This window comes from Hemitrygon akajei, chromosome 9, assembly GCF_048418815.1.
Source record: "Hemitrygon akajei chromosome 9, sHemAka1.3, whole genome shotgun sequence".
NCBI classification, from domain to species: domain Eukaryota; kingdom Metazoa; phylum Chordata; class Chondrichthyes; order Myliobatiformes; family Dasyatidae; genus Hemitrygon; species Hemitrygon akajei.
The window spans coordinates 31,969,569-31,982,058 of NC_133132.1; the positions used below are offsets into that span (position 1 = coordinate 31,969,569).

At 46.1% G+C, this 12,490-nt stretch overlaps 1 protein-coding gene across 1 annotated transcript in view; it reads right to left on the reverse strand.

Moving 5' to 3' along the window:
• LOC140732996 (sialate:O-sulfotransferase 2-like) overlaps positions 1-9,813 on the reverse strand; it is a 231,740-nt gene extending 221,927 nt beyond the window's left edge. Inside the window, exons 1-2 of the mRNA XM_073055736.1 lie at positions 9,703-9,813; positions 7,504-7,688 (exon numbers count right to left, since the gene is read on the reverse strand). Of these exons, the coding sequence (XP_072911837.1) occupies positions 7,504-7,688; positions 9,703-9,740 (223 nt within the window). The 5' untranslated portion in view covers positions 9,741-9,813. The remainder of the gene's footprint in view (positions 1-7,503; positions 7,689-9,702) is intronic.
• Positions 9,814-12,490: the final 2,677 nt, after the last annotated feature.

The window sequence follows — 12,490 nt, forward strand, 5'->3', positions numbered from 1 at the left end:
TCAGGAACAGTTATTACCCTTCAACCATCAGGTCCCACACCACCAGGTTCAGGAACAGTTATTACCCTCAACCATCAGGTCCCACACCACCAGGTTCAGGAACAGTTATTACCCTCAACCATCAGGTCCCACACCACCAGGTTCAGGAACAGTTATTACCCCTCAACCATCAGGTCCCACACCACCAGGTTCAGGAACAGTTATTACCCCTCAACCATCAGGTCCCACACCACCAGATTCAGGAACAGTTATTACCCCTCAACCATCAGGTCTCACACCAGCATGTTCTGGAACAGTTATTACCCCTCAACCATCAGATCCCACACCACCAGGTTCAGGAACAGTTATTACCCTACAACCATCAGGTCCCACACCACCAGGTTCAGGAACAGTTATTACCCTACAACCATCAGGTCCCACACCACCAGGTTCAGGAACAGTTATTACCCTACAACCATCAAGTCCCACACCACCAGGTTCAGGAACAGTTATTACCCTCAACCATCAGGTCCCACACCACCAGGTTCAGGAACAGTTATTACCCTACAACCATCAGGTCCCACACCACCAGGTTCAGGAACAGTTATTACCCTCAACCATCAGGTCCCACACCACCAGGTTCAGGAACAGTTATTACCCTCAACCATCAGGTCCCACACCACCAGGTTCAGGAACAGTTATTACCCCTCAACCATCAGGTCCCACACCACCAGGTTCAGGAACAGTTATTACCCAACCATCAGGTCCCACACCACCAGATTCAGGAACAGTTATTACCCCTCAACCATCAGGTCTCACACCAGCATGTTCTGGAACAGTTATTACCCTCAACCATCAGATCCCATACCACCAGGTTCAGGAACAGTTATTACCCTCAACCATCAGGTCCCACACCACCAGGTTCAGGAACAGTTATTACACTCAACCATCAGGTCCCACACCACCAGGTTCAGGAACAGTTATTACCGTACAACTATCATATCCCACACTACCAGGTTCAGGAACAGTTATTACCCTACAACCATCAGGTCCCACACCACCAGGTTCAGGAACAGTTATTACCCTACAACCATCAGGTCCCACACCACCAGGTTCAGGAACAGTTATTACCCTACAACCATCAGGTCCCACACCACCAGGTTCAGGAACAGTTATTACCCTACAACCATCAGGTCCCACACCACCAGGTTCAGGAACAGTTATTACCCTACAACCATCAGGTCCCACACCACCAGGTTCAGGAACAGTTATTACCCTACAACCATCAGGTCCCACACCACCAGGTTCAGGAACAGTTATTACCCTCAACTATCAGGTCCCACACCACCAGGTTCAGGAACAGTTATTACCGTACAACCATCAGGTCCCACACCACCAGGTTCGGAAACAGTTATTACACCCAACCATCAGGTCCCACACCACCAGGTTCAGGAACAGTTATTACCCTACAACCATCAGGTCCCACACCACCAGGTTCAGGAACAGTTATTACCCTACAACCATCAGGTCCCACACCACCAGGTTCAGGAACAGTTATTACCCCTCAACCATCAGGTCCCACTCCACCAGGTTCAGGAACAGTTATTACCCTACAACCATCAGGTCCCACACCACCAGGTTCAGGAACAGTTATTACCCCTCAACCATCAGGTCCCACACCACCAGGTTCAGGAACAGTTATTACCCTACAACCATCAGGTCCCACACCACCAGGTTCAGGAACAGTTATTACCCTACAACCATCAGGTCCCACACCACCAGGTTCAGGAACAGTTATTACCCCTCAACCATCAGGTCCCACTCCACCAGGTTCAGGAACAGTTATTACCCTACAACCATCAGGTCCCACACCACCAGGTTCAGGAACAGTTATTACACCCAACCATCAGGTTCCTGAATGAGAATGGATAACTTCACTCAGCATGACTCTGAGCTGATCCCACACCTTACAGACTCACTTTCAAAGAGTCTACAAAGTTAATGTTCAAAGGGAATTGATTATCAAAGTACATATTGTACATGTCACCATATACTACTGAGATTTGTTTTCTTTAGACATTCACAGTAGAACAAAGAAACACAATAGAATCAATGAAGAACTACACACAAGCAGAGACTGACAAAGAACCAACGGTCAAAAGAAGACAATCTGTGCAAATACAAATAAATAAATAATACTGAGCACACGAGCGGTTGAGTCCTTGAAAGTGAGTCCATAGGTTGTGGGATCATTACAAGTTTGACCTGAATTATGTTACAAATCATATTCTCAGTATTATTCGTCTCTTTTATTTCTACTATTTGTCCTCTTTTGCACATTGGTTGTTTGTCAGTCTTTGTTTGATTTTCATAAAATGTATTCTGTTTATTTATTTTCCTGTAAATGCCTGCAAGCAAATGGTAACGTGTACTTACTTTGATAATACATTTACTTTCACTGAAATAGTGTCCTTGAGTGTTTGTTTCTTTTGGTCTGGGTTGTTCTTTTCTTTATTTTCTGATATTTGGGTTTAGTTGAAGAAAAATCAGGTTCTGAGCTGCTCTGTTGTTTGAATGAAAATCACAAAAAAAAAACAAAACTCTGCAAATATTGTGGGGCTGAAATGATGCTGGAAATACTCAGCAGGTCAGACAGCAGCTGTGGAGAGAAGCTGTTAAAACCTCTGGTCAACGAGTCTTTATCAGAACTGAGAAAGAGGAGGCTTGGATAGGATAATGGGAATATTTCTAACAGAGTGAACTGTTGGCCCAACTCTGAGGGAAGATCTTTGACTTGAAATGGTAGGACTGCTGACCTGTTGAGTGTTTCCAGCATACTTGGCTTTCCTGTTGACCACACTGTTGACCACCAGGTTTTCCATGAAAGCTTGACTGCTTTTGTGAAACAGCACAGGAAGACTCCATTTCTTTCCAGGATACCTGTGACTGTAGTTTGAAACAACAGCTGTTGTTGGCAGAATCTCAGATGGTGATGACGAGGGATCCAAGAGTGAGATAGATCAGCTGGTTGAGTGCTGTCACAACAACAACCTTGCCCTCAATGTCAGGAAGACAAAGAAATTGATAGTGGACTCCAGGAAGTGAAAGACAATGGACCACACACCAGTCCTCATCGAGGAGACAGCTGTGGAAAGGGTGAGCAGTTTCAAGCTGCTGGGTGTCAACATCTCTGAAGATCTCTCCTGGGCATAATACACTGATGCAGTTATGAAGAAGGCATGACAGCAGCTATAATTCATTAGGAGATGAGGAGATTTGTTATGTCAGAATCAGAATCAGGTTTATTATCACCTGCATGTGTCATGAAATTTGCAAACTTAGCAGCAGCAGTTCAATGCAATATATAATAAAGAAGAAACAATAAGTAAATCAATTAGAGTATATGTACATTGAATAGATTAAAATGGTGCAAAAACAGAATATATATATTAAAGAAAGTGAGGTAGTGTTCATGGGTTCAACACCCATTTAGGAATCGGATGGCAATCAGATGGCAGAGGGGAAGAAGCTGTTCCTGAATTGCTGAGTGTGTGCCTTCAGGCTTCTGTACCTCCTACCTGATGGTAACAGTGAGAAAAGGGCATGCCCTGGGTGTTGGAGGTCCTTAATAATAGACGCTGCCTTTCTGAGACACCACTCCCTGAAGATGTCCTGGTTACTTTGTGGGCTAGTACCCAAGATGGAACTGACTAGATTTACAACCTTCTGCAGCTTCTTCATCAAAGATTCTGGCAAATTTCTACAGATTTACCGTGGAGAGCAACCTATCTGGTTACATCACCATCTGCTATGGAGGCACCAATGTACATGTAACATGTTGTAAAGTTTTACTGCTAATGTAATGACCTCTCTTTAAGGTTTCACTGCTAATGTAATGGTTTCTCTGTAGCAGCAATGTTTGGGTTATGACTCAAGATAACGGGGTTTTGGAATGCAGGGACTATCCAGTGAGAGAAATGTTGTTCTTTCTTGGGAGTCTGGAAGAGAGATTTTCGTGGTCTTTTGCTGGAGAGAGATGAGGAGAGAAGACGAGAATGGAGAGAATTGGTAGACCACTGGATGGACTGAACTTGGAGCAAGGGTCCAAAGGTCAGCGATGATCAGAGGCGGTTGATGGTGGACGACCGGCTTATCAGTGAGCCCCAACGCATTAGACTGTTTCATGAGAATGGGCCGTTTCTCTTTATTTTTGTTTCCTTTACTAACCACATAGTCTAAATAAGAATTATAATGCTCAATCATTTAACTGCATATTGTGTACAGTTTGTTATTTCGGGGTACTGATTTGTAACGGGGGACACATCGTGCAGCATCCACCCAAACAAGATTTCTTAAGTTTGGCCGGGCCGAGGGCTATCACCCCCTATATTAAAACGCTAGCCTCACTAAAAGCTGCTGAGGGCTGTAAACTGACCCAACTCCATCATGGGCAACAGCTTCCCCATCATCCACAACATCTTCAAAAGGTGGAGCCTCGAAAATGTGGCATCCATCATTAAGGGCCCTCACCATCCAGGACACGTCCTTTTCTCATTACTACCATCAGGGAGGAGGCACAGGAGCATAATGACACACACTCAATGATTTAGGGTCAGCTTCCTCCCCTCCACCGTCAGATGGTCCATGAATTCATGAACATTTCATTGTCACTTTTGTTCTCATTTTGCACGTTACACTGGGAGAAAATGGCATCAGGGAACAACGTGACCAACAATGACGTCCTTCATACAGTTCACAAAATTTCCTGCTTTACTTCTTTCAAATATGATTCTGCTATTGAGCTTTAACCTGCGATTGGAACCTGTGATTTACATTTTGTGGTGTGTTTTCAGGCTGATTGAGCGAACCGGCATGTTGCTCTCTCCGAGGGAGTTTGGTGAGGTTTCAAGCGGAGTGTGCGGACTAGAGGCCAAGAAGTCCGGAGGCGGGCAGCAAGCCCATTATCGACTCCATTTCTCACCGATTAAAACATCGAGCAAGTTGGAAATCAAAGACGACGAGACCAGAATGGTGTTCTGTGCCATCTGCCTGTATTTGACTAGTCTCTCTCTCTCCCTCTCGCTCACTGCTCCCAGAGGAAGGTACCTGTATTTGACTAGTCTCTCTCTCTCCCTCTCGCTCACTGCTGTCAGAGGAAGGTACCTGTGTTTGACTAGTCTCTCTCTCTCCCTCTCGCTCACTGCTGTCAGAGGAAGGTACCTGTATTTGACTAGTCTCTCTCTCTCCCTCTCACTCACTGCTCCCAGAGGAAGGTGCCTGTGTTTGACTAGTCTCTCTCTCTCCCTTTCGCTCACTGCTCCCAGAGGAAGGTACCTGTGTTTGACTAGTCTCTCTCTCTCTCTCCTTCTCACTCACTGCTCCCAGAGGAAGGTACCTGTGTTTGACTAGTCTCTCTCTCTCTCCCTTTCGATCACTGCTCCCAGAGGAAGGTACCTGTGTTTGACTAGTCTCTCTCTCTCTCCCTCTCACTCATTGCTCCCAGAGGAAGGTACCTGTATTTGACTAGTCTCTCTCTCTCCCTCTCACTCACTGCTCCCAGAGGAAGGTACCTGTGTTTGACTAGTCTCTCTCTCTCTCTCTCTCCCTCTCACTCACTGCTCCCAGAGGAAGGTACCTGTGTTTGACTAGTCTCTCTCTCTCCCTTTCGCTCACTGCTCCCAGAGGAAGGTACCTGTGTTTGACTAGTCTCTCTCTCTCTCTCCCTCTCACTCACTGCTCCCAGAGGAAGGTACCTGTGTTTGACTAGTCTCTCTCTCTCTCTCCCTCTCACTCACTGCTCCCAGAGGAAGGTACCTGTGTTTGACTAGTCTCTCTCTCTCTCTCCCTCTCACTCACTGCTCCCAGAGGAAGGTGCCTGTGTTTGACTAGTCTCTCTCTCTCCCTTTCGCTCACTGCTCCCAGAGGAAGGTACCTGTGTTTGACTAGTCTCTCTCCCTCCCTCTCGCTCACTGCTGTCAGAGGAAGGTACCTGTGTTTGACTAGTCTCTCTCTCTCTCTCCCTCTCGCTCACTGCTCCCAGAGGAAGGTACCTGTGTTTGACTAGTCTCTCTCTCTCTCCCTCTCACTCACTGCTCCCAGAGGAAGGTACCTGTGTTTGACTAGTCTCTCTCTCTCCCTCTCGCTCACTGCTCCCAGAGGAAGGTACCTGTGTTTGACTAGTCTCTCTCTCTCTCTCCCTCTCGCTCACTGCTGTCAGAGGAAGGTACCTGTGTTTGACTAGTCTCTCTCTCTCTCTCCCTCTCACTCACTGCTCCCAGAGGAAGGTACCTGTGTTTGACTAGTCTCTCTCTCTCGCTCACTGCTCCCAGAGGAAGGTGCCTGTGTTTGACTAGTCTCTCTCTCTCCCTCTCGCTCACTGCTGTCAGAGGAAGGTACCTGTGTTTGACTAGTCTCTCTCTCTCCCTCTCACTCACTGCTGTCAGAGGAAGGTACCTGTGTTTGACTAGTCTCTCTCTTTCTCTCCCTCTCACTCACTGCTCCCAGAGGAAGGTGCCTGTGTTTGACTAGTCTCTCTCTCTCTCCCTCTCGCTCACTGCTCCCAGAGGAAGGTACCTGTGTTTGACTAGTCCCCCTCTCTCTCTCCCTCTCGCTCACTGCTGCCAGAGGAAAGTGCCAGCGATCGAGCGGTCTGTCTTTCCATCTCGCTCAATGTTGCCGGAGTCCTGGTTCTTGGGCAAGGTTTGTGGATTGGACTCTGCAGTTCATGTTATGTGTGTTTCTGGTTTCTCCTTTTATTATTGCTATTTTGTGCGACTTTAATCAGGACAGACTGGCTCTGTGGCCTGTAGCCAATGAACAATTTATTAAACTGAAGTAAACATTGTTAGGATGTTTCAATGACTCTGTGGTATATTTTATATTCTATGTTTTTTGCTTGATTTTTGTTGTTTGAGTGACTCGTTCTTTTTTTTGAGTATTGGGTGCTGGATATTTTCTTTGAAAGGGGCCCATTTTTTTCATTGTTTTGTGGCTGTCTGTGGGAAGACAAATCTCATGGTTGTGTACTGCATACATACTTTGACAATAAAAGTACTTTGAACTTTACTTATACTTTATATTTCTTATTATAACTTATAGTGTTTATTATGTAATGCACTGTACTGCTGTGCAAAAAAAACAAACTAAGGCATATGACAGTGATAACAAATTTGATTCTGATTCTAACAGTTTTGCAAGCAGCAGCAAAAGGAACTCATGACCAAAACTACTGCAAAGTGTTCCAATAATTATTGATCCAGCAATAAATGTGGGACGGGGTGATTACGTACAGTACAGTAGTTTGAATTTTGCAAATCAAATCTTCTCAATCATCCCATTCCCAGGTCTTTAGGCATGATTGACAGGTTATTGCCCAATCAGCTCTGTTCCACCTAAAGACGCGAGAAGTCGCTCTGTGCAGGGTTTGATTGAGAAGTTGGTGTACGTGTGTGAGAACGTTTCACGCCGCAGTGCTACGGAGGGAGACGGACTGTGAATGTGCTGAACAACTGTTACTGGGCTTACAGCGTCTGGCGGACTCGTTGGTCAGCTCCAGTCGGTAGACAGACAGCCGGTTCGGGCCTCCGCACGTACTGCTCTTTTCCCCCTTACACTCCATGTTGCACTCGGACTCACTGGTGTTCTGGGTCTGGATCTTGTGTCCACAGTAACATTCAGCTCCAAACTCCAGGCCCGCGTACTGATAGCCCCTGCAGATACAAATGAGAGAGGCTATTGACACTTGGGTGCACTGTGGTGCAACCCCACTGCTCCAGCCTCCTGGGTTCAGTTCCGACCTCAGCTGCTGTCTGTGTGGAGTTTGCAGTCTGCCAGTGACCATGGTTTGGTAGCGGAGGGGCCAGTGTAACACTTTACAGCGTCAGCAATCGGGGTTCAGTTCTGCCGCGATCTGTAGATGTGTGTATGTTCTCTCCGGGTCCCTCCCTCATTCCACAGACGTGCGGGTGAGGGTTAGTAAGCTGTGGCGTGGACTGTTGGTGACAGAGGCATGGTGACACTCGCGGCACACCCTCAGACTGTGTTGGTCATTGACGCAAACGGCGCTTTTCGCTCTATGTTTCAATCTACATGTACAAATGAAACTAATCTTTCATCTTTAATTTTCCCCTTGGTTTCATCCCACATCCAAAAGACATGCGGGCGGGTGTGTTAATTATCCTGAGTTGCCTCTAGCGTGTAGGTGAGTGGTAGAATCCGGGCAGAGTTGATGGAATGTGCTGAGAATAAAGTGGGATTAATGTAGGGGTAACGTAAATGGTCAGCACAGACTCAATGGGCCGAAGGGCCTGTTTTGTGCTGTATCCCTGTCACTCTATCACATCAGCAACAGGGCAACAGAACGGCACACAAGGAAAAGATAATTTCAAAACGGACAAACTTCACAGTTTAGGAATTTAATTAACTGGTAAATTAGTTTGTTATTGTCACGTGTACCAAGTACAGTAGTAAAGTTAATTTTGCACAGCTTCCAAACAGATAATTTCAAAACATAAGTCTATTGGATGGTACAAGTGAAAAGCAATAACAGGATGCAGAATAAAGTGATACAGTTAAAGAGAGAGTGCAGTGCAGGCAGACAGTGAGATGAAAGGGTCAAGACCGAGGTAGCTTGTGGGATCAAGGGTTCATCTTTAAATATAAGAGCTGTGATCAAGGGCCTTATAACTGGGGGCAGAAGCCTGGTGTCGGGCTGTGGGATTGCTGTGAGTCTTGAAGGACAGTCTTTTCTTCCAGAGGGTGGTGGGTATTTGTAATGAGCTGCCAGAGGAAGTGGTACAGTGGTAGCATTCCAGAAGCACAGAGTCCTGGAGAGGTGGGCTTTATTGGGATATGGGAAAATGCAGGGATTTGGAGTGAGCTGGATGATCACCATGGTCACCATGGACTCATTGGGCCGAAGGGCCTGTATCTGTATATCTGTGACTCTGGGGACACCAGCCCCGGAGAATTTCCTGCTCTGGGTGGTCACACATATTCATATTTCACTGGTCCTTCATTCTCATTGGATCTAAAAGCTGGAATTTCTTCCTCATTGGTACCGTGGAGGTACAGTCATTGGAAGGGCTGCACTTGCTCAAGTAGACACTTTCTCAAGGACAATAGGGGCCTGTCTTTCCAGCCACGTCCACGTCCTTGGCACTTTATCATTCTTCTATCTTGCTCTTGCTTTTTCTCTCTGTTTCTAAGTAAATAAGTGCCAACGAAACTGGTGAAGCAGAGCATAAACAAATTGTCGTTGTCTCCCAAGAGTTACCGTAAATACCTTCATGCATTATTATGTCCTTATTACAGGGAAGGGCATGAAAGAGAACGATAAATGGAATTCCATTACCTTTCCTTTCAGCACAGTTCTCCTGGCAACAAAATGGGGTTATCTTTAGGGTGAGAAGGGAAAGGGACCTGGGGGTAATTTTTCACGTACCGGAAGGTGTGAATGGGAAGAGCTGCCGGGGAAGTGGTTGAGGCAAGAACAGTAGCAGTGTTTAAGAAACAATTAGATAGGAACATGGAGATGTGGGGCTGAGAGAGAAATGGGCCGAATGCAGGAAATTGGGACAAGTTGGATGGTCACCAGGGTCAGCATGGACTCTTTGGGCCGAATGGTCTGTACTGCTCTGTGACTCTGGGAACACCAGCCCTGGAGAATTTCTTGCCCGTATTCACACACCCTCATACACAGTAAATGGAATTCCATAACCCTACCTTTCAGCACAGTTGTCCTGGCAACGAAATATGGTCATCTTTCTGTAGTCAAAGAACGCTGTTCCCCTTAATGCCCTCTGCTTGTTGCTGTCGAGATAACAGCCGATATATTTTGCTAGGATGGAGAGAGAGAGGGAAAGTAAATAAATTGTCACACAATACCAATAATTAAAACTTACAGGTGCAGTGTGCAGATTCATCGTAAGAACATAAGACATAGGAGCAGAATTAGGCGATTTGGCCCATCGAATCTACTCTATCATTCCATCGTGGCTGATTTATTATCCCTCTTAACCCCATTCTCCTGTCTTCTCCCCATAACCTTTGACATTCTTACAAATAAAGAACCTATCAACCTCCACTTTAAATACACCCAACGACTTGGCCTCCACAGCCGTCTGTGGCAATGAATTCCTAAAGAAATTTCTCCTCATCTCTGTTCTGAATGGATGTCCCTCTATTCTGAGGCTGTACTCTCTGGTCCTCGACACCCACTATAGTAAACACTCTCCACAAACACTCTGTCCTGGCCTTTCAGTATCCGATAGGTTTCAATGAGATCCCCTCCCTCACACGACACGAGATCTGTCCTGGGGCGAAAGAATTCCCACTGCTGCTTCATGGGAAAACTTCTCCCGTTTCACAACAGGTCAGTTACAGGTGATCAACGGTGCTGCAAACTGGAACACGGACATCTTACTTGCGGTGCAGGGAAAGGCTGTGAAAATCGCAGGGAGCATGCATTTCTGAAATTTTAACGGGGGTTGTGCTGTCATTCAAGATGGCAGGAACAGGCATAAAGCCAAAAAGATGGTCCCTGTTGGGTTCCATGGTCTCTTGTTCTCCCAAACAGTCCTGGAGTCTCCAGACCTGGATGTCCAAGCCTCCACTGGGAGACTGGTGTTGGGGAAGTTGGGCAGAACGTCTGCTGACTGAGCTCACTACTTGCCTGTCCTTGGTCCACGTTGTCTCTTCAGTGTGACCCGAGTGTGGTCAGACCTCAGCTGATCGGATCGGCCAGGCCAGGCCGGTGAGGGAGCGAAAGCTCACAGGGGATAGAGGGGAATACAGAGACGAAGTTACAATCAGACCAGCCGAAGTTGGAGCTGTCCGGTGGGCTTGTGTGGCCACCTCCTGCTCCTACTTCATATGTTTGAATGTTCTTGTCCTAAGTTTCAATGGCACCCATATGTTTCAGAGCTACAGAGTAGCAGAGCATGGGAAGTTGCCCTTCAGCCCATCTGGTCTATGCTAACCAAGCTGTGTTTGACTCATATCCCTTTCAAACCTTTCTTATCATCTGTCCAAAAATCTATTAAATGTTGTGAATGGGCCTGCATCAACCACTTCCTCTGGCAGCTCATTCCTTATACAGACCATCCTCTGGATAAACAAAAAAGGTGCTCTTCAGGCCCCCTCAGATATCTCCCCTCTCATTACAAACTTCTGCCCTCTTGTTCTTGACTCCTGAACACTGGGGGTAAGAAATCTGAGGACCTTCATCTTGTCTATGCCCCACTTGATTCTAAGCACCTTTACTGAATCACAACTCGCTGTCCCATGCTCCAATAGTGTTAGCCTCTCAGACTCACTCAGCCCCTCGAGTCCCGGCAGCATTCTCGTAAATAATTTCTGCACCCTTTGCAGCTCCATGGCATCTTCCCTACGGTGGGGTGATCAAAACTGAATACAGTACTCCAAATAGAGCCTCAGCGAAGTCTAGTTACAGCAGAACATCCCAACCCCTGCACTCATCTCTCTGACCAGTCTGCCAAAAGTCTGTCCACCCGTGACACCTATTGCAGGGAAGATTATCCTCCCAAGCTTGAAGCAAGGCAACTTGGATGAGACATGTAATGTAACTATCCCTCATCAGCAGGAGGGAAATAGAAAAGAAATGAGTGCTGAACTGAAACAATACAATCTGTGGAAAGTGTTAACCCTTCCTCCCAGTCCAGGCTAGTTCCTGTTTCCCCTCATCACCAGTTCCCTTCATCGCTTCCAGTTTTGAGAATCCCACAGACCAGCACTCTGTGAAGGACCATGGTAATGAGCTTAGTTAGTGTGGACAAACAGAATCTTTTCCTCAGGATAGAAATGTTAAGCAGACATCGAGTATTACAGCACAGAAACAGGCCCTTTGTCCCAGCTGGTCCACACTGACTGCAGCATCCTCTCTGCCCACGTTCAGCCCATCACCCTCCCAGCCTCTCCCCTCTCTACCAATCCAAGTGTTTGTTAAGTATTTTCCCCCCAGATCAATCCTTTGTCATTGTTTTTGAATAGCTTTTCAAAAATCCGATTGTATTTCTTTATTTATCTGCAGGTAAATCAATCTCAGGGTAGAATGTGGTAACGTACATGTACTTTGATAATAAATTTGATTTTGTCTTTGAGCACTCCTATTGCAGATAGGCATTGACTGGCACTTTTGTAGTTGAAAGTAATTTGTAGGCTGAATATTTACTGCTTTTTGCATTCTGTGAAATATCTTGTGGAGATCATTGGAACTACCACTATTATTAAAATGCAGTAGTAAGTGGAAAGGGTAACAATAAGAAATGGTTTGGTGACTAACCCAGCCAAATGCAACACACTTGAGGAGGATCCAGGAGCAGGTAAGACAATCAGTTGATAAGATCCCAGAAGACTAATCTCTTCTTTAAGTGTCTCCTAAAATATAACATGTCAGAGAATTCCAGAAATCCTATGAAATTCAATGATAACTAAAGCAGAAAAAGACTGCACATCAATATTTTAAAAGGACTGTGTTGTTAACTCAGACTGA